Source organism: Vanacampus margaritifer, chromosome 6, assembly GCF_051991255.1.
Source record: "Vanacampus margaritifer isolate UIUO_Vmar chromosome 6, RoL_Vmar_1.0, whole genome shotgun sequence".
Lineage (NCBI taxonomy): Eukaryota > Metazoa > Chordata > Actinopteri > Syngnathiformes > Syngnathidae > Vanacampus > Vanacampus margaritifer.
The window spans coordinates 13,822,642-13,843,352 of NC_135437.1; the positions used below are offsets into that span (position 1 = coordinate 13,822,642).

The 20,711-nt window shown below is 40.5% G+C and overlaps 1 protein-coding gene across 2 annotated transcripts in view; it reads right to left on the reverse strand.

Moving 5' to 3' along the window:
- tmem117 (transmembrane protein 117) overlaps positions 1-18,662 on the reverse strand; it is a 37,490-nt gene extending 18,828 nt beyond the window's left edge. Inside the window, exons 1-3 of one of the 2 annotated variants that reach the window (XM_077567641.1) lie at positions 18,636-18,662; positions 18,139-18,463; positions 9,430-9,562 (exon numbers count right to left, since the gene is read on the reverse strand). In XM_077567641.1, coding sequence (XP_077423767.1) covers positions 9,430-9,562; positions 18,139-18,424 — 419 coding nt within the window. In that variant the 5' untranslated portion in view covers positions 18,425-18,463; positions 18,636-18,662. Of the gene's footprint in view, positions 1-9,429; positions 9,563-18,138; positions 18,464-18,635 lie in introns of those variants that run through there. The other variant, XM_077567642.1, reaches the window with a different exon arrangement.
- Between the last annotated feature and the right edge of the window lie 2,049 nt (positions 18,663-20,711).

Consider the following 20,711-nt stretch of genomic DNA (forward strand, 5'->3'; position numbering starts at 1 on the left):
ACTCTTCGTCGTTCGTCGATGGGTACGAAGGCAAAGATTAGTTACATCTCTTCAGAGTTAATCGTACACTAGGTGATCAACTCTGTAAAATAACACCAATTAACTTTGAAAATGTTACAAAATGGCACATCAGGAGTTAAAATCAACTCCCAAAAATTTAACTCTGAAATTTGAACGCTCTAATTTTTGCTGTGTACTGTTCTAGTCGAACCTATTTTGGATGGATTGAATTATTTTCTCAAGTGTGAATGACAGCACTGCAATTTTCAATTCAGACCGGATAAAGAAAAGTTTTTACTGGGCTGAATCAGGTCTTTAAAAAAGTGATATGTTGATAAATCAGTCGAGCAATTAATTAGGTTGAAGTGCTGATGTGAAGTCCAGAAGTGCTAGTGATGACGTAATGATTGAATTTCTTTGTACCACAGAGCTCTGCAATAAAACAAGCAATATATTAACCTTCATCTTCAAAAGACAAAATGTTCTCGTTGAATTTTAGCTTTAGCGAAAGATAAAACGCACGTACTGAGGGACGAATCAAAGTGCTGTCAATAAAGGTTGTAAAACTGCAAACTAAGAGTTATCTCTCCACTCTTGATTTCTATTCATATTTTATTATCCGTTTCATAATAATGCCTTCATACGGAGTTTTATGGACGCGTTTTCAGTCGGACAGCCAATGACCGTGACCACACCAGTGACCTCGTGTTGCCGCTGCTTCTCTAAATGGCTTAACTCATTCTAAACGTTAGCGACCTTGGATAGCTCCGCATTGAAATACATTGCCTGTCTGGCATTCATGCTCAGCTCCGCTGCCTAATATCATATTTACAGTATACAACACAGAGGAGCGCTAGTTATTGTGGAACATAAAACTGTCAGTAAAGTCTGTCCTCGCGCTTGCAAAGCCGCTCTCTCAAGGAAACTGAAAGCTACCATCTCAATTTATCTCGCCACACAGAAACGACATCGTTGCATCTGGAGATCAAGTCCTTTAGTTCTTTATCATGAATGTGAACATCATTAGCTAATTTTCTGACGGTTTTCCATTTTTAGCTCTCCATTAGACGCCACCATCTGGACACAAAGACCGGAACTAGATGGGTTTGGTCTTGGGAACATAACATGTGCCTTGACAGAAAATGGCCTCCTTTTGCTAGACCCCTTTGGGAGGATCAACCTTTAAAGGGAAAGTCAAGCCCAAAATATTTTTTGGACAATAATATGCTGTATGCTGCCCCACTAGTCTAAATATGGCATTCTGTTCAATATTACATTAGTGGAATATGAGTTAAGCCGCGAAATCCCGCCATTTTTATCCATCTCAGGGGGCGGCCATTTTGCCACTTGCTGTCGACTGAAGATGACATCACAGTTGTTCAGGTCTCAGGTAGTAACCAATCACAGCGCAGCTTTAGAAAACAGGTGAGCTGTGATTGGTTGTTACTTGAGAGCTGAGCAACAATGATGTCATGTGGCAAGTGGTCAAGTGTCAAGTGGCAAAATGGCCGCCCCCTGAGATGGATAAAAACAGCTGCATTTTGCTGCTTAACTCATATTCCACAAATGTAATATTAATCAGAATGTCATGTTTAGATAAGTGAGGTCACATAAAGGTTGACTTCCACTTTAAATGCTTGAAAAACAAGTTGTGAAGACAATTGATTGACATTTCAGGCTCAAGCAGCGCCCACCCCCCGCATCTGCTATGCTAAAAGGTTTCCCATGCATTCTACATGCTGACATCAACGTATGACAGTGACAAGTTGTCATTTCACACTTCAGTGCTCTCACCTTACGGTCATTTGAGATCAGAATGACAGACAAAAGGAAGAAAACACAACACATGTAGCATTCGGGAACATTTGTAAATCTGAAATGTCAGGCTTATACTGTAACTGTGAGCTACTGTATTCCATCTATCTATCTATCTATCTATCTATCTATCTATCTATCTATCTATCTATCTATCTATCTATCTATCTATCTATCTATCTATCTAATCCTGACTTCACTTTCTTTAGCCAAACCTTCCTCTTCCAGTTTTGAGGAAATAGACCAGTATTCTTGTGTTTTCACACAAACACGGAAACATTCTGTGAATGTCACAAATTGCAAGTGAAACTCCATCAGCAAGGTTGTTCACAAGGTAAGGAACTTGAGGGAATGACAGGATGCACAAATGCGCACAGAAAAATGTAAATCTATTCCCAGGTGACGCAAGAATGTGTCAAGGTTATGATGGTTATTGTTTGCGCCTGCTGCTGTTTGCCATGAGAGTGGCAGTGACATATGGAGCGGACCACTGGCACACACACACCCCTCCGTCCCGGAAAGCAGCAGGAAGATATAACGAGGTAAGAAACGTGTCACCTCGCCGCTTCTAATAACGCCGGGTATTCCCAGATGATAGTAAATCACAGCGGAGGCAACGCCTCGTGCCATGGGAGCGCATGTTAATATATAATGAGTCATTTTGTGAGATAGCGGCAAGATTTGTTTGTGTGAGACACAGACGCGATTCTTCTTCCGAACGTTACAGTGACTATGCTTATATTAGGGGTGTCAAAATTTGGGCGTTTATTTTTAGTCAATTTAAAGTTCCTTTAACACCACAAATATTTTGAACGCGCAATTAATGGCCATCCCTTACTTGGAAAGCCCGTACTTGGGCATTCCAGTCGCAACACAGCAAGCACGTCCACGTCAAAATTTTGCTGTAATAAATTTACTAATGCATATATTTGTAGAGAATGGGGTCAAGTTGTATTTTACAATTTTATAAATGTGCAGAATTTCACAAATGTCTTCATATTAAAACTCATTCACTGCCATTGACGGCTATAGACGTCAACAATTCATTTGAACTATTTCTATTAGTTTAACATTTTTCCCCCACTTTTGTTAACAAGAGTATGAAAACATAGAATTTTTTTTATTGTATTAGAACCGATATCAAATTTGTGATTAATCGTAAGTTAACTAGTGAAGTCATGCGATTAATTACGATTAAAAATTGCAATCGCCTGGCGCCCCTAATTTTTAATAATCTTGTCTTTAAAAAAGAAAAGAAAAGATTATTAAAAATTAAAAAATATATAGTCTTTTTGTTTAAAAGAAAAGATTAAAAATTAGGGGCATCAGGCGATTAAAATTTGTAATCGTAATTAATCGCATGACTTCACTAGTTAAATCACGATTAATCACACATTTTATATCTGTTCTAAATGTACAACAACAAAAAAATCTGTTTTCATACTCTTGTTAACAAAAATGGAAAAAAAAATTTAACTAATAGAAATAGTTCAAAAGTCTATAGCTGTCAATGGCAGTGAATGAATTAAAGGATCTTTTAAAGCACTTTTTTACTCGCGCCTGTCACCTCTGGCCCAAAGCGTAACTATAGCCTCTTTGTCAGGCTCGATTATGGTGCACGTACTAGCGACAGCCACAGTTGACAAATGAAGACATGACTTCAAATGATGTAAAAAAAAAAAACTCTACCCCTCCCCTCCCCAAAGGAACTGTGGAGTGTGTAGATCCGCACACTCTACTATAAAGGGAAGATAAAAGCTGATAAAAGTGCAGTCAGAGTAAAACAGTCAGGGCTCTTCGTGCTCATCTGGGCATTGGTGGATCATGCATGATGTAGAAAAATATAATATATAATATAATATTATTATTATAATATTACCTTTTTAAACTGCACAATGCACCGTTAACAAGAGTATGAAAACTTAGGAAAAAAATATTTTATTGTACATTTTATTGTACAATTAAAACAGAGTAATCATGAGTTCACTATTGAAGACATGCTTGTTTATATGCAGTTAAAACCCGTATATTGGCAACATTTAAAATGCCATAAGCTCATTTTCGGTCTTAACCCTGGATGACCCCTTTTTTAACCCGAATATTTGGTCATATAAACACGTTTGGGGTACCTCTTCTGAACGGAACTTTGGTTTGCTTTATTCGCAAAGAATCTTGATCTTTTGAATACAGGAACTGCTTGTACAGTATGCGTGGCGGCCATCTTACGCTGCCACTCACTAAGCGTGGCTAACTTGAATGAAGTGATTTCTCTGCGGCGTTTTCATGTGTAAGTTGACCATAGAAACAAGCTAGAACAAGATATGTATAAAGAGTACCTGTCCACTCACGCATGAAAACGTTATCCGGAATGTCTCAGAAACTGGAACCTTAACCTGAATATTGACTGCATGTAAACGTATTCAGTGACGTGCTGATGATGAACCTGGTCAACCAATCAGCGACCAGCAGTGGCATTTCCCCGCCTTATTACCTGATTTGGCCCAAGCAAAAGGCACCAATAAGTGAAAATGAAGAAGGTGACTCATGGATAAAAGATGATGACGATAAAAGTTATGATTAAAAGAATCCGACTGCAATGCCCTCTGGCAAAGTCCCGATGTCTTCCTGCTGACATTGTAGCTTTACGATTACAACTTAAGTCTCCTCTTTGTGCCTTATTAAAGCCATAATTCCTGCGTTTGCATGATTTGGTTTAAAGCATTACGGGGATGGCGGCTCGGCCAACTTTGATGTGAATGCGCGCAACAGGCGGCAATGCGGCGCCATCCAACATTCGACAACATGCTATTTATTCAGCCATTTGGAATTATTTGTCTGTGCATTAGCCCGGCTTACAGACAGAACAACACACAAAGGATCATGGTTAACAACGGCAAATACCATGATGGCTTCTAATCCCGTTCGGGGTATCGCTCTTGTCAAACGCCCGCCACACTGCAGACGTCTCCCGCTTCAAACATGCAGCCAATCATTTTCTATACCGCTTATCCTACAACTACACCTTTGACTGGCCGTCAATCACAATTGGAAGACGACACCGAATGATCTTGAGCGGCTGCTATGTGAATGACTACAATACCATGTAGAAGTGATTCCGCACAGCAGCTGCTACCTTCTTTCGCACCCACAATCACATAGCTCAGCCCCACCTCCCTCTAAATTTGTCATGATTAATGGGTGTGCCTCATATTGGCTGACTTAATTAAATAACACAGACTAATTAGAGGCTGATTTTGGCTGCTAATGGCACTGTAAAATGGGAGGAATGGGATTGCACGACTTAAGCGAACGTTGGCGAGGCCCATCAAACTCCCGGGGTGGTCACACTGGTCTGATTTCACACAAATACTCCCTTCCTCCCTCCCGCCTCTCAATCTGACAGTTACATTAAAATGCAAATAGCCTTCACGTGGATTACAGTTCCCAGGGAGCCACCACAGGCTGAGTTTGCCTCCTGAAATGACACACGGCAGGTAACAGGTTGATAGCTGTTGACCCAGAGGTGGCTGTTAATAATGTTGGTTAACAGACCGCTGACGTGCAAGCACACAGCTCGGAGTGCTCCGGCTACATTTAATTCTTCTGGTGACATATCATATGAGTAAATACACAAAATGCTCTGCTGTTGTTGATAAGTCACTGTGTTGTGGGTTCCATTTATTGTTTCCAAGCAGATGTATTGTAACCTTTCCATCTTTGCCCACAAAGACCCAGACTAGTGTTAATTTGATCCGCCATTTGAAAATTTTAGTGCAGTTTCAATCTTATCCGCCATTTTAAAATTTTAGTCCAGTTTCAATCTTAACCGCCATTTTAAAATTTTAGTCCAGTTTCAATCACACTTGTTAGTTATTAATATACCAAATATATCAACCTTATCCTGTTTTTATTAAGTCAATTTTTAGTCGCCTATAAATCTAGCATTTTAGTCTTTATTTTAGTCCAAGAATTATTCATCTAGTTCAAGTCAAGAAAAACTGTCAACGTTTTAGTCATGACAGTCAATTTACCCAAGTATATTTTTTGCCATCAAATTATGTTGAACATTTCGGTTTTAAAACTATTTTCATCTTTTTGATGAAAAACAACTTCACACACAATTACAGTATATCAACAAGTGTAGCTATGGCTCCATGCTGCGAGCTAGTAAGTTAGCCAGCATTAGTTAGCGGTCGGATTAACATTATTGTTGGAAAGTTATTGCCGTTAGATTAATGTTATAACTATAATTTACTCTTTTTTTTTTTTTTTTTTATCTTTTCACCGTGAATCCACCTCATGTCTGTCCTATGTGTTTGTGCATGTTGCACTCTGCTAGCTGCAGATTTGAAAGGGGGCGTGTCACTATGTGTCACATGACAGTGTCACAGTGACAGATTAGCAGAGACAGGATTTTACAAAATCATATCATTTTCATCTCGTTTTTGTTCATGAACTAAAATGTCCATAGATTTTAGTCTAGTTTTTAATTACGTGAAGTACATTTTCGTCTCGTCTTCATCAGTCGACGAAAATGCATTCTGATTTAGTCCAACTTATTGTTTCTTAATGAGGGTTTGAGTCTAGTCTAGTTTTAGTCCGGTGAAAAATGTGCGTTGACGAAAATGAACACTAACCCAGACATGACATTTTTGTGTGTGTGAAATTCATCTAATTGAGACATAGAAGGTTTCGACCCGACGCCAGCAATATGTGAAAACTGTCTATAGTTGGTAACTACTTTATACTGATTGGAAATGTAGTTAAATCCCCATCACTTTCTGCAATAGTATTAGAGAAAGAGAATAAACAGAACAGATTTCTGCACCTACTCTCTGTGCCAAAATTCAATGACAAAGGGCACAGGTGGCTTGCAGCTTGAGGTCACACATCCCAGTTACCTTGAGCGAGGTGTGAGACGCGGCCATTATAGCGTACGTGTACGTGTGTATGTATGTGTGTGTGTATGTGTGTGTGTGTAACACGCCCTCGTCCCCTACAGCGCACATCACAGCTCTGGCAGTGATCTCCTGCCAAAAAAAACACTACATCCTTTCAAAGACTTCTCTGCAGCTTGTTCATGGCGTTTAAATGCGGAGGAACACCCGCTCTCGCAGTGGGGGCCGCCAACAGCCACAAAGGCATGTTGAACTTTTTCTTTGTGCCGTGGCAACCGTGCTGCAGGCTCAGGGAGTGGTTGGGGGGTGTTGGTGATGCAAATAAGGTTTGGATGGAGATCAAAAGACTTGACTTTGACTGAATGCATGCACTCCTACTCATCCCACTTTTTCTCGCTCTGCCTCCATCACCTTTTTTTTTTTTTAGTCACTCTGCACGCATTCGTGCCACCGTAGGCCGGCGCTCGTCTTCTGAGGGCATCCCGGCAAGGCGTGAACTCCGCTCTTACATGTCGCAGTAGAACAGAGATGAGAACGCTAATGGTTTTTGGCAAGATCCGGGGCTCAACAAACTGCTGGCCTGGTGCGGAGAGAAAACAAGCAGGAGCGCTGTTTTCACCGCTGCGACCTGAGCACCCCCTGTTGGTATATATATAGTTTCACAGCATTCCATGAGCAGCAAGGGATGGGGGTGTTGGAATTGTATTGACCAGATTGATGAGCTATTTTGGTTGCTGCTTTTTATGTGCAGAACAGGCCAAACTTTGGACACACCTTTTCATGCAATGCATTTTCTTTATTTTAATGACTATTTACGTTGTAGATTTTCACTGAAGGCATCAAAACTGTGAATGAACACATGTGGAGTTTTGTACTTAAAAAATAATTGAAAACATGTTTTATATTCTAGTTATCAAAACAGCCACTCTTTGCTCTGATTTCTATTTTTTTTGCACTTCAACAGTCACCAGAAATTGTTTTCCAACAGTATTGAAGTAGTTCCCAGAAGTGAGAACGCCAAGAGTGTGCAAAGCAGTCGTCAGAGCAAAGAGTGGCTATTTTGAAGAAACTAGAATCTGAAACATGTTTTCAGTTATTTCACCTTTTTTTTCGTTAAGTACTGTACATAACTCCACGTGTTCATTCTTAGTTTTGTTGCATTCAGTGAGAATCTACAATGTAAACAGTAATAAGACTAAAAGAAAATGCATTGCATGAGAAGGTGTGTCCAAACTTTTGGTCTGTACTGTATGTGTCACCATATTTGTTTATCGCTGCCTGTTTATTTCTGGTAGGTTGCGCGCCAGACGCTACACATGTAAGTACTTCCTGTACCTTGCAGATAGAGCATGCGCAGAACACAAACCTTCCATTCAAAGGAGGTAACCTGACGGTGTTTATATTAGGGCTGGGAATCTTTGTCTCATGATTCGATTCCGATTTTTGGGTCTGCGATTCGATTCAGAATCGATTATCGATTCAGAACGATTTTAGATTAAACATTATTTGATTGACAATGATTTCTGTTTCAATTTGTACATATGCAAAGAATTGTCATGATATACTCCAGTCTGACTTGCTAATGCTAATTAGCGCGCTACTCGTGGCACTTTTATCACTCAAAAGTGAAAAAAAGACTATTCATACAAAACACTTCAGGAATGTATACAGAGAAACATTTTAACATCCCTACACTGCAAAAAAAAAAAATGTTTATTGGAATAACTTGATCATGACTTTTTGCTTCTATGTGGCTACAACTTAGTGTATAAGAACGAGCGGAACCACACTGCCCCTAAGTGCCCAAATTGTGTACAACATGAACAGTGCTCCCAATAAAGGCACACACAAACAGGGGCAAGACAGTATAAAATAATTGGAAAAAAATCGTTTTGGGGCATTTAAAATCTATAAGACCAAAACTTTGGGTTATTAATAGGGTAACCCGTTCTTATTCCGGGTTTTAAAAACCCAAATATGAACATTTTTGTGTATACATGGTTACTGAGTGCATGTAAACCTAGTCAGGGTCTTGGCAAAGGTGGCTTACTGCGTAAAAGAGGCCAATAAATGAATGCTCTTTAGGAGAGATTTGCACAAATTTTCCTCGAGCCCCTAACGTTTACCATCTCGGCACACCTGCCCCTGGGCTGATGTCATCTCGACAAACAAGGTGGATGCTGATGTCACCCGGAGGAAGCAGGCCGGGGTGATAGATGAACTGATTATACAAACTCATCCCTCAGGCTGTAAAAAACAAATAAATCCTGATACCCGTTACCAAGTCTCGTATGCTTCGACCTTATAACCCTCATTTTTAAAAAGATTTAGCCTCCATCTCTGTAGTGCCAGAACCAGGACTGTGACTGTTTTTTTATCACTTAAACAAACAAAACGACAGATCTCCTCGCTGTGATTCCATGCGCTCGGCTGGCTTGAAGGGCATGTTTTTCCCCCCACCGGTTGACGGACACCTCGCAAATGCAGAAATCGATTTCTGTCAGGAGCTTGACACAAGGATGTTGAGGCCTACCATGGGCAGGATCATGGATGAATTTGTGTAGCTTCCACCTGCCTTTTGTTTAAAAGCTATGGCTGCTTAATCAGACCACTCTAGAATCTATGGTCAGGCGAGGCGTTTGGATCAATCAGCACAATGTGGCGCTAACAAATGGATGTAAGAATGAAGGGAAGTGAGGGATATTGAGTGGCTTACTCCATGCTTCCAGCCATGAGCAGGATGAGGTTGTAGATGTGTGAGAAGATGAAGAGGAAGAGGATGGTGGAGAAGAACATGGTCATCCAGGAGCCATGATCCTCGCGGAACACTTGCAGGCGCAGGTATCGACCTAAAGGTGACAAGGACACACGGGACCGTCAGTGGCGGTTTGGGCAGCTTGTCAACCACCAAACACGTGCCGCAGAGATTAAACTAAATGAATGATCTGCTTGGATCGATACCGTCCCGCTCTATTGGACATGTGCCCTTTGGGATTGAAATTAAGATGAAGGACCACTTTGAGGTGTCACTTCCACAACCATGAAGTGATTGTCTTTTCAACATCCGAGGTATCATCATCAATCCCGACGGGACAGGAGCACGTCTGACAACAACGCTCGCTTGCCTTTTCATGATACCGGTTGTGTTTGAGTTGTGCTCGATGATCATTCAAACGCTTGTGACCTGTGGCGTTTTTGCCTTATGCAGCCCTGGCTCGGAATCAAATTACTCGAGGAATACAGCATCTCTCTGGCAGAGCATGAGATTGTTTCTGATGCCGGGTCTGCTGAGCTGAATGCGTAATGGCATGACTGTGTTGTCTGGTGGCGACAAGGGACGATTCTTAGCGTGTTGAAAGATTACCCTCAGTGCAAACATAACACAGCCATTTTGAGCTCTGTGCGCCTGATGGAATCTGTAATTATTTGAGTATGGTATACTGTATATGGATATAAAACAGACACACGGTATTAGACATGAATAAGGAAATTACCGGGAGACTGTGGCTGCCAGTTATTGAGCTATACTGACTTGTCTAACACGATGCAATTCATTTGGTCATCTGAACAAATATGGGTCACATATGAGTGTACAGTATAATTTCATTTCGATAATTAAAAACCCAAATAGTTAAAAACAAACTGTGATTACAAATTTAAAAAAAAAACATGGATATAATGTACTCTTCAAGTACTCTGGACCAGCAAAATATTAGCAGTAGCTGAACAAATACATCTGGTGCACTAGCATTAGTTCAAAATCATTAGCAACATTCGCAAGAGCTCCTCTAGTCAAATTAGCATTAGATATGCTAGTACAGTAGTGCATTAGTGGAACTTATATGGTAACTTCAGTTGAGTCTGCCGTAACATTAGCTACATTCATGTACCATTTACTTGCCTTAGCTACACTATCTCATTGGTGTTACTTCTAGTATTAGCATTAGCGCCACCATTGGTACACAAGTATTAGCTATACTAGTAGTACATTAGTATAACTAGCTACGCTTTGAAGTACATTAGCGTTAGTAGCCCTAGCTAATTTAGTATGTTAGCAGCTTTAGCATTAGCTCCACTAGCGGCACTATACCTAAACTCGTAATACATCAATGGAAAATACATTAGCTGCGTACGTGTAGCCTTAGCTACACTAGTCTATTAGCAATACCAACATTAGTTTATTAGTAGCCCAAAGTAGTACTTGAGCAGAACTGGCATTGACCACACTAATACATGTGTGATACTGACTTTAGCAACACCACACCATTGTTGCTAAATTAAGTGCTTGCATTAGGAATACTTGTACATAAAATCAACACTGCTTTTTGCTACACCAGCACATTTGTGGAACTAGCTGTATCTACACTAGTAGTACATTAACAGTGCTAGCATTAGGCACACACGATGGCATTATTAGCAATACAGGCATTCATTTGTTAAACCAGGACTAGCACAAATGTTTCACACTGGTACAAAATGAGCACCTATAAACAAGGTCCATCTGTAAATGTTTTATAAGCTCTCATACTACTCTTGGTGACAATACTGTAATGCAATTTATCTTTTCATAATTTAATAATCAGCAGTCAAGTGCTTCAAGGTTACTCGGTTGTTTAGCAAGGGAGCCTGGGATATGCTCTGCTGTTCCCCTCTTAGTTGCACTACTTTACATATTGTGCATGCATTCACTTTGAAGCTTTTCCCTTTGTATTGACATCACAGGCGGCCATCTTTGCTGTGGATAAGAGACTTTTTATAGTTAAACTGCAGTCTTTGTGTTCATAGCAAGACCATATACTGTAAAGGCACACAGACCGGGGTCTGTAGGCCTTACAACATCCATGTTCAACATCAATTTCCCATAACCAGGATTGACCAGCATTGATTCCAGCACCATACGGCTTGCTCTGTGGTATTTCAGGGCTCATCGCTGTTGCATAATTGAATTCCCTTGCATGGCTGAACTTAATTGCCTCCAGTGCCAATGAGCCCTGCTTTTAGAGCTACGTGGACGGTATATATCTGCACATGCGACTTAAAAAAAATGGTGGGGGTGGGGGGTTAAGGCAGTAAGTCCATCCATGCACTTTGAGTCACTCTGCCCCCGATAAGAAATGATTCATGTGTGCTGTCCAAGCTGCAGGCTCGGTCTGGCCCCACCTAATAGCTACAACATATGGATGAAGTGGCCACACAAAAACACATACAGGAAAAGGGGAACGTTATTAGGTTCTATGTTCGATCCTTAAAATGTCTTCATTTCAGTCCCTGAAGGAAGGCATTCATGTGAAAATCTTCATTTCTTCATATCAAGGCACACCTCTTTTTAAATTGCGGTCGCTTGATACAAAGACAGAGCAGTGTCTCCATCTAGTGGTGAAGAAGAAGAAGGAGCGTCCCATTAGTCTCAAGTCTCATCAAGTGTCATGTAACAAACAAGGCACTGTTCATTTTGATCAATTTCCAATTAAAACTAAAATTACTTGCACTCCAGATTTAATCAGCTAAAATGTCAAAAAGACATCCCGTTGAGTCCAAATTGTTCCTGCTCACATTTACATCTGCCTCCCCGTATGATATCACCATGGCGTGCAGTGATCGAGATGACATTCACAGCACCGACCCACTGGGAGAGGAAAGGGGGGGGAGAAATCACACGGTAGCTGGCACAAGGCCGACACAAGAGCCCAAACTAGCAGCACAAAATAAATAAATAAAATAACAGGAGAAGTGGAACCCGTGGGGAGCAGTTAAGTGTGTCAGATGTTACACAGTAGTTTTGATTAAGATTCTGTGTTGACACACACACGCACAAACACACGTACACAGGCAGATGAGCTGCCCACAGCTGGGAGCGAAAGACTGAAGGTGACCTAAGTCATACTCCCTTACTTTATTTTTTCAGTTTTTATGTTTATCTGCAATTGATAGTTTTGCATACACTATTGTGATATATTTGCATTTAAGCTTTTAGAGCAGTTTGTTTTAAACATTTATTTAAGTGCGATACATTTCATTTAATTTTTAATTACAGTTTTATTTTTTTTATATTTAAGTGCAGTGTTAATGTTCAAACTATGCATAATGTTGCAGTAGATAATAATAATAATAAAATATATGACCCATCCTTTGATTTTTCTGTGTGCAGCCTTTGGAGGAACACGTTTGGAGACCTCCTTCTCTACTGTTTTTCGCTATAAACTACAATACAATTACATACTAGTGCTGTCAAAGTTAAAGCGTTAACTCATTGATCTCAAGTAATTTGTGTACTTTACAAAGCCAAATTCAAATAGCTTAAGCTAACCGCTTATTGCTCACATTTCAGAGTAAAATCCCTTGCTCCAGTTCCCTACACCGGGGCCTCGCAAAACCAATGCTGCTGGAGTGTGCTACTTGTGGGCACAGCCAAGTTTTGAGGATTGTTTCTATGAGAAAAAAAAACATGGTCCGAAAGCTGAGACTATTTTGATCGCTTTGTTTAACAGTTGTATTTTACAGGAGAAGAATTCGATTTAAAAATCAAAAAAGCTATTTAGAACTTTTTGTCACGGTGGAGTGGAGGACCCAAATGCAGGGAGGCAGGAGAACCACGGCAGGGATGCATGTTAAACTGAACATGATTTATTTAACAAAAACACTAACAGGGGTACTGGGTAAAACTCTAAATAAACAAAACCAACAAAGTTCTGAAAAGACCAAAAATCAAAGTAACAACAAAACACAAGAGTGGTGACAACGACAATGATCCAACCCAGATAGAGGGAAGACAGGAGACTATATACGTACACACACACACACACACACACGCACACACACACACACACACACACACACACACACACACACACACACACACTAACGACACAACAAGACACACCTAGGGCAAGACACAAGTGGCTGAGGGCACTGATTGGTTGACACGAGGAAGGGCAGGATAACACTTAACCAAGGGAGACACACAAGGAAAAACAGAACCCAAACATGACACTTTTATTCTGAATATACTTTCTAGTTGATGATTTTACATTAATTCCACAATTTTACTCAAGTAAATATGTGTTACAAGCTTTGCGGAAGAAAGTAGAAGAAGCACAAAAATGTGATTAATTATGACAAAAAATGTATTGATTTTCGATTATTTCTGTTTCCCTCCTGTATCTTTATTTGATCTCATCCCAACAATTGTGGCCTCCTTTGGAATGTTAATGAGCAACTAGCCTTGATTGTGTTTTGACTACAAGTACCAACCCTATCCCCTATCTCATTTATCTTTGGGATACTCTTGAGGGGGACGGGGAATAACCTGTGTTCCCGAAACTGATGCTAAATAAGCCCAGGCCTCACAGTGCAGCCTTGAGTCCCCTCCACTGAGACGTGTTATTGATGGTGTAAATAAGCAATTAGTGCTAATCACTCTCTGCAAACATCTTTGTAGTTAAGATTAGGGCTCCCTATGTTTACACACTGGTTTATATGTAAATGCACACACACAGTACACACATAAACTGCACTTTGACCCGAAGCAGGGTGCTACTATAAAAAAAAAAATACTGTGAGAGGGAAGAAGAGGAGAGAACACCGGAGGACGGGTGGCACCCCAGAACGGTCCCAGTCGTTATGCAGGAGTATCTAGTGAGAACAAACCCTGTAACTCTACCCCTACACCGTGAATGTGACCCCACCCACTGTATATACAAGTGTGTGTGGTGCATTCAAATTGGGAGCAGGTGAGATGGAGCAAAGGTAAAAAAAAAAATGATAGAGGGTGCAACTGTACAGACGTTGCCTTTGCATGCCATACAACATTTGACAGAAGCCAGATGGCATCCTGCTACGACCAATCAGAGGCTCTCAACAGGCAGACCGCCCGCTTTTCTACAAAGATTGCATACTGACGGACGGTTATGCAAAGCAAACACTTGTGATCCCTTAGTACTGAAGAGGGTCTTCTGCCCAGATTTAATCAGAACTGTTTTATTTTATTTATTTCCTCAGTAGAACTTTGATCTGTGGATGTGTCTTTGTGAGTGATGTCGCAATTTCTGCCAAGTGTCTGTAATCAATGATGTTTTTAAAGTCTTATCGTCATGACTGGGACCTCATCTATTTCCACAACAATGGGCCATTGTCTGTGGTTGAAGTGTTTGTAATCAATGATGTTTTTAAAGTCTTATCTCATGTCCGGTGAACTCCAAGTGGGCTGGATGGGTGGGGCTTTTTGTGATACCGCCCTTCAAAATAGTGTAAGAAGGTTGTAAGTGTCTGTAATCGGGACACTTGCGAGAAGCTGCAACTATGTTCTGTAAACTTGCTTGTGTCCAGAATATTATGTAAAATAAAACCTTCGAAGGAACTGTTCACCGATCTCCAGCCTGTATTCAGATAATCAACATTCTCTCTACCTGAAAGAAAACGAACACGCGAAGAAAAATATTATTTTCTTCAACAGTACCTTTTCAGGTACTCGCCGTTCTACACGGACAATCAAACTCAGGGATGTTCTGCTCGGAGGTCCTATGCGGGCGCACGGCAATGCGGAGCTTCAATAGATTGGACAACACGACTCTTGGCGTTCTGATGACATAATGGCCTTGCTAAAGTGTTGTACAACAAGCAAGCCGACAAAAGTTCACCGATGTTGGATTACAACAGCGCGATGAAAGCGCTGCTTCGAAAAGGGATTACACAAGGTTGATGGTTTTATACAAGCAAGGAACAAACAAACGTCTGGCAACACTCATAACACAAGGGAACTAAAGCTTTGAGCCCAAAGTAATGCCTGCGTTAGTTAAAAAACAACATTTTGGTTACCAGAAAAGACAACATTTTTGAATTACATAATTTTAGAAAATACAAATAAAATATGAAGAAGTAATAAAGTATAAACACACAATTTGTCAGTGAGTGTCAGCCATTTGGTGCTGGATTTCACTTTCCTTTCTTTTCTTTGGTCCTTCCTCGGGTCTCCTGACGGCCTCACGACTCTGGCTGGAAGTGTTCGGTTTAAGTGAACGGTATGGGATTTTTTTAATAGGTTTTAGGTGAACTAATGAATACACACACACTCGCACGCACGCACGTACACACACACACACATACTCACCCACATACAAAAAAAAAGAGAGAGCAATGATGATGACATGTCAAATCGGTAAAATTACCGAATGAACAATACTGAGCTCTCCAGGAGAAAAAAAAAAAAAGACTGTCAGCCATTTTATGAATAATACTAGAAGTGCTACATGCATAAATAAACAACCAAATGAAATAAGGCCAAGACTATTAACCGGAGTTCTCTTTTTACAAAAATATTTAATTAATGTAAAGCACTTTGTTGCAGCTGTCGTTTTTTTTTAAGTGCTCTAGAAATTAAACTGAGTTGAATTCACACACAACAAACTATTTCAAATAAAGCATTGGGGGATGGTTTACAAATTGACTTCTTCTCTATTTATGAGGAACAGGTGAAGGAAAATGTACATGAAATTGATTGTTATTACTAAAACAAAAGTGCCTGCAATAAAACCCAAATCAAAAGTCAGAAATTATATTCTCTTTGTTGCTCTATTGATATTCAGGAAAACTTTTTTAAATTTGTTTTTCAGATCTGACTGATTTTTTTGGCACAGATTGCTCCAGGTGAATGAATATCTATAAGCGTACATTTAGATAATCTATACAGCATCTATTCATTTAATTGCAACGTGAGCAGATGAGGTGGCTGCTTTCATCGTCATCATGCAGCTCTCAGAGCTGTGTGCGCAGGAAGTATCATGTCACAAAACACGGGTGCGGGGGCTTTCTATTTATGCAGCAAGGAGACGTTCACCATGGAAAAGTAATTTGTTACACAGACTTTGGTTTGGTGTTGTGTAGTGCATGAAGTGTTGTCTCTAAAAGTGAAAATGCTTATTATTTATCATATCGTCACTGTCCTGTGAAAAACACTTATGTCCATTTTTTTCTTTCTTTTTTTTACGTTTTAGGGGGAAAAAAAGAGGAAAAAAATTGACATAAGTGTTTTTCACAGGACAGCGACGATATATTAGACATGTGATTAAGACACCAAGAAGCTATTTTTAAAATTCTGGTGGGGAAAAAAAACAAAAATTACACATGGCTTTAAGGTGAAACGTTACGATAAACCAAAAACTTAATTTGACCTTCTGTACATTTGAATGCAAACATCCAACTTTTGGAAATCTGTACATTGAGCGCACAAATTGTGGGCCCATGAGACATGAACAGACAAAAAAAAACTCCAAGGAGGTCCAAGTCTGTGCCTTTCTGTGACTCTTCTATTTTAAATATTACCATACTCCCAAAAGGCGTGTTTATTTCTTATGTTTTTTAATGCTAGAGCATACGAAGAGAATGGTTGAAGCAATGGTAGTTATTACAAAAACGGCCAGCAGGTGGCAGCAGAGTATAAGAGATCAACCAGGGCCATGTTGCAAAAAAGCTATTTTTGTCAGTGTCAGTCACCAGGAATGTGAATAATGATGAAACTTAGCTATATTCTAATGCTAATTGCTGCAAAATGGAAACAGATTTAAATGTACTTTTTTCTTCTTAATAAAACAAGAGACTCTAATCTTTCTTTTGGTTGGTTTCATGTTTTTATAGCAATAGAACACGATATTCTGCGGGCCTTGCAAAATCAGTCAAAATCCAGTAAAACAGCCGAGAGCGAAGGGGGTTGCTTCCATGAAAATGACTGGGCGTGAATGAGTTAAAAGGAGAAGTCAACCCCCCAAATAATTCTTGACAATAATATGTTCTATGCAGGCCCAATAGTCTAAATACGGTATTTTGGTTAATATTGCGTTAGTGGAACATTTGTTAAGCAGCAAAATCCAGCAGTTTTTATCAATATCAGAAGGCGGCCATTTTGCCACTTGCTGTCGAGTGAAAATGACATCACAGTTGCTCAGATTTCAGGTAACAACCCATCACAGCTCAGCTTGAGAAAACAGGCGAGCTGTGATTGGTCGTTGCCTGAGCCCTGAGCAACTGTGATGTCATCTTCAGTCGACAGCAAGTGGCAAAATGGCCGCCTCCTGAGATGGATAAAAACGGATGGATTTTGCTGCATTACTCATATTCCACAAATGTAATATTAATCAGAATGTCATGTTTAGACTAGTGAGGTCACATATAACATATTATTGTCAATAAATGTTTAAGGTTGACTTCTGCTTTAAGGATATTTTCATCCAAAAGCAACTTTTTGTGAGTAGTGTATGTCCTCTTTAATAGCTTCTTCCTCCATGGCACATGTGCTAAATTCTGTGGGAGTTTTTTCCCCCCCTTCTTACTATATGTCAACATGACTGCTGTGAAAAAGGTCACTGAATCAACAAAGCTAACGCTTCTGTAAAGTGTTTCACATCTGACTCGCATTCCAGTGCGCATGACTTACCAAAGAGCTGTTGGTGGAACAGCAACTTCCCAGCGAGGAGGCCTGTGAAAATGCCCAGCATCCAGCACACCACTTTGAGGACGCTCCAACCAGCTGCGGGGTACTTGCTGAAAAGGAAGGAGAAGCAGTTGCCCACCACGGCTATGCGCGCCTCCTTCTGACTGTGCGACACGGGGTCCTCGGCGAAGATGAAGAAGTTGAAGAAGATGACCAGGTAGGCCACGATGATGCGCGACCACGGGTGCTTGAAGTAATATCGGAAGCGACTCAAACTTCCTCTCTCCATCCTAGCGAGCCACGCCTCCCGCCGCCACCCACGCCCCACCTGAGAGGCAGAGAGAGCATCTCGCAGTCAGATTAGTGACATCAGAGCGGCGGATTACAAGCATTGGTAACGTCGCGTTCCGTCAGCACCAGATTAGATGTTGAGGTTTGGAATCGGGATTATGCTAAATTCAGACAGATGAGAGACATCACTTAGGATACGGATCACATACATGCAATCTTAGCAGTGGCTTGTGAGGCTGTCCTCAGTAGCAGCACTCTGTTTGCATTTCAACATGACCCCTCCTCTTACCCCCAAAACAGACAGCTCTGGATTGGACCTCTCACGCCAGTACCCTGATTTCTAAAAATAACTTTGGGATGGAAACTTGAGAGCTGCCACACTGGAGGACATGGCAGCATAATGCTATTGCCGAATTGACCCATTTAATGATGCCACAAGAGTCCAGGTGATATTTGGATGTTATAAAAAGTAAACGTAAAAAAATATATACTTACAATAATGTTGTATTTTTATACCCAATAGTCTAAACATGGCATTCTGATTAATATTACATTTGTGGAATATGGGTTAAAAAGAAAAATCCACTTGTTTTTATCCATATCAGGGGGCGGCCATTTTGCTTTGTAGTGCCACTTGCTGTCGACTGAAAATGACATCACATTGCCTCAACTTGTGAACATCACATAAGAAAACCTAAGTGAGTCGTGGTATAGCCAAATTATATACATATCTTCAAGGGTTATTTCATATTTGTTCACTTCAAGTATTTATTGCGCAGCTCAATAAATTTGAACATCAAGGAAAACTGAGTCTTTGAATTTAAAGTAAAACACATTTATTCGCTTCACAAAGTGAAATGTTGTTTTTTTATTATTATTAATAAATTTACAGCTAACAAAAAAAAATCTCAAGAAATTGGATTACATAAAAATGTTAAAATACATTTTAATAAGGAAATTGGGCCTTCTGAAAGCAATTTCTTCTAGGTTTAATGTAGCTATGCCCACATTTCCCAACTTTTATAGAGGCGTGACACATAGTTTATATTATACAAAGCTCATCAAACAAAAATGTCACAAACAGTATACTGAAATAAGGATGATGTATGGTGGAAGCACATTCAATTGATCTGCATGCCACTAACCATCACTGGTATAGACAGATGAACAAAGATAGTGAATAAATAATACTTTTCAGAACAACTATGGGGAATTTGAAAATGTGCCAAAGCACACCTAATGGTACAAATGGTACTTCATTTATAAAGCGCTTTTCCACTTTACAAGGCCCTCAAAGCGCTTTACATTCAACTATTCATTCACCTACTGATGACGCAGCATCAGGACCAACTGGGGGTTCAGTATCTTGCTCAAGGATACTTTGACATGTTCACAATGGCATGGGATCAAACCTACAACCTCTGGGTTGGGAGACGCCCACTCTACTACTAATGAGGCACGCCGCCCTTCACCTAATGAACTCTCATGGCACATTTGCACTTTTTAAAGGCTTTTCATTATATAGCCTATGAATGAATTTTTCTACAAAATTCTACTTTATTGTTATTGATGTGCAAAAGCACTGCTTCTGTGAGTTTTACATATTGACAGTGCGATGCAGCACACAATTTTAAACCATACAGTATTTTATTACTGTCATCCCAAGTGACCATTGTTACTTTTGTGACTTTTTGGCACTGTTCTTGGATTTCATTAGGTTGTTCATAAATTACCTAATGAAGTGATCTGGTCAGGTGACAGTGGATACAAGAGTGATCAGACCCAATTTCCACAGCCTGATAAGAGGCGCACACGTGACGTGAAACTATGCCGTCCAATTAACGCACCTTACCGACGCCGCTTCCCCCTCGCCCCGGCGGCCACATCACGCCTCCAGCGGTGCCCTCGACACGAGGTGATGCGGTAGGAATGTGTCGGGCTTATTCACTGGCTCACGGCGCGACCTGTTCCAACTACGTTACGGCAGCCGCACTGCCCGGCAAATCATGGTCCGCCATCGCACCCAAGCATCCATGACCGGCGGCCGAAGAGGACCGGTGGTAATTCGTTTCGCGGAGAAGCCGGCGGAAGGTGAAGCGCAGTTGGGCTGCGGATGGCACGCTAATGCGGTGGAGAGGCGTAGGACCGTAATCGCGCATAGCATCACTGAAACGCTCATCTAACCTGCACACACGTTGAGAACAGCTGACGTCAATATTTGGAGTACGACAATACCACTTCCGTCAAGCGCTGTCAAAATAAAGTCTCACTCACTGGCCACTTCA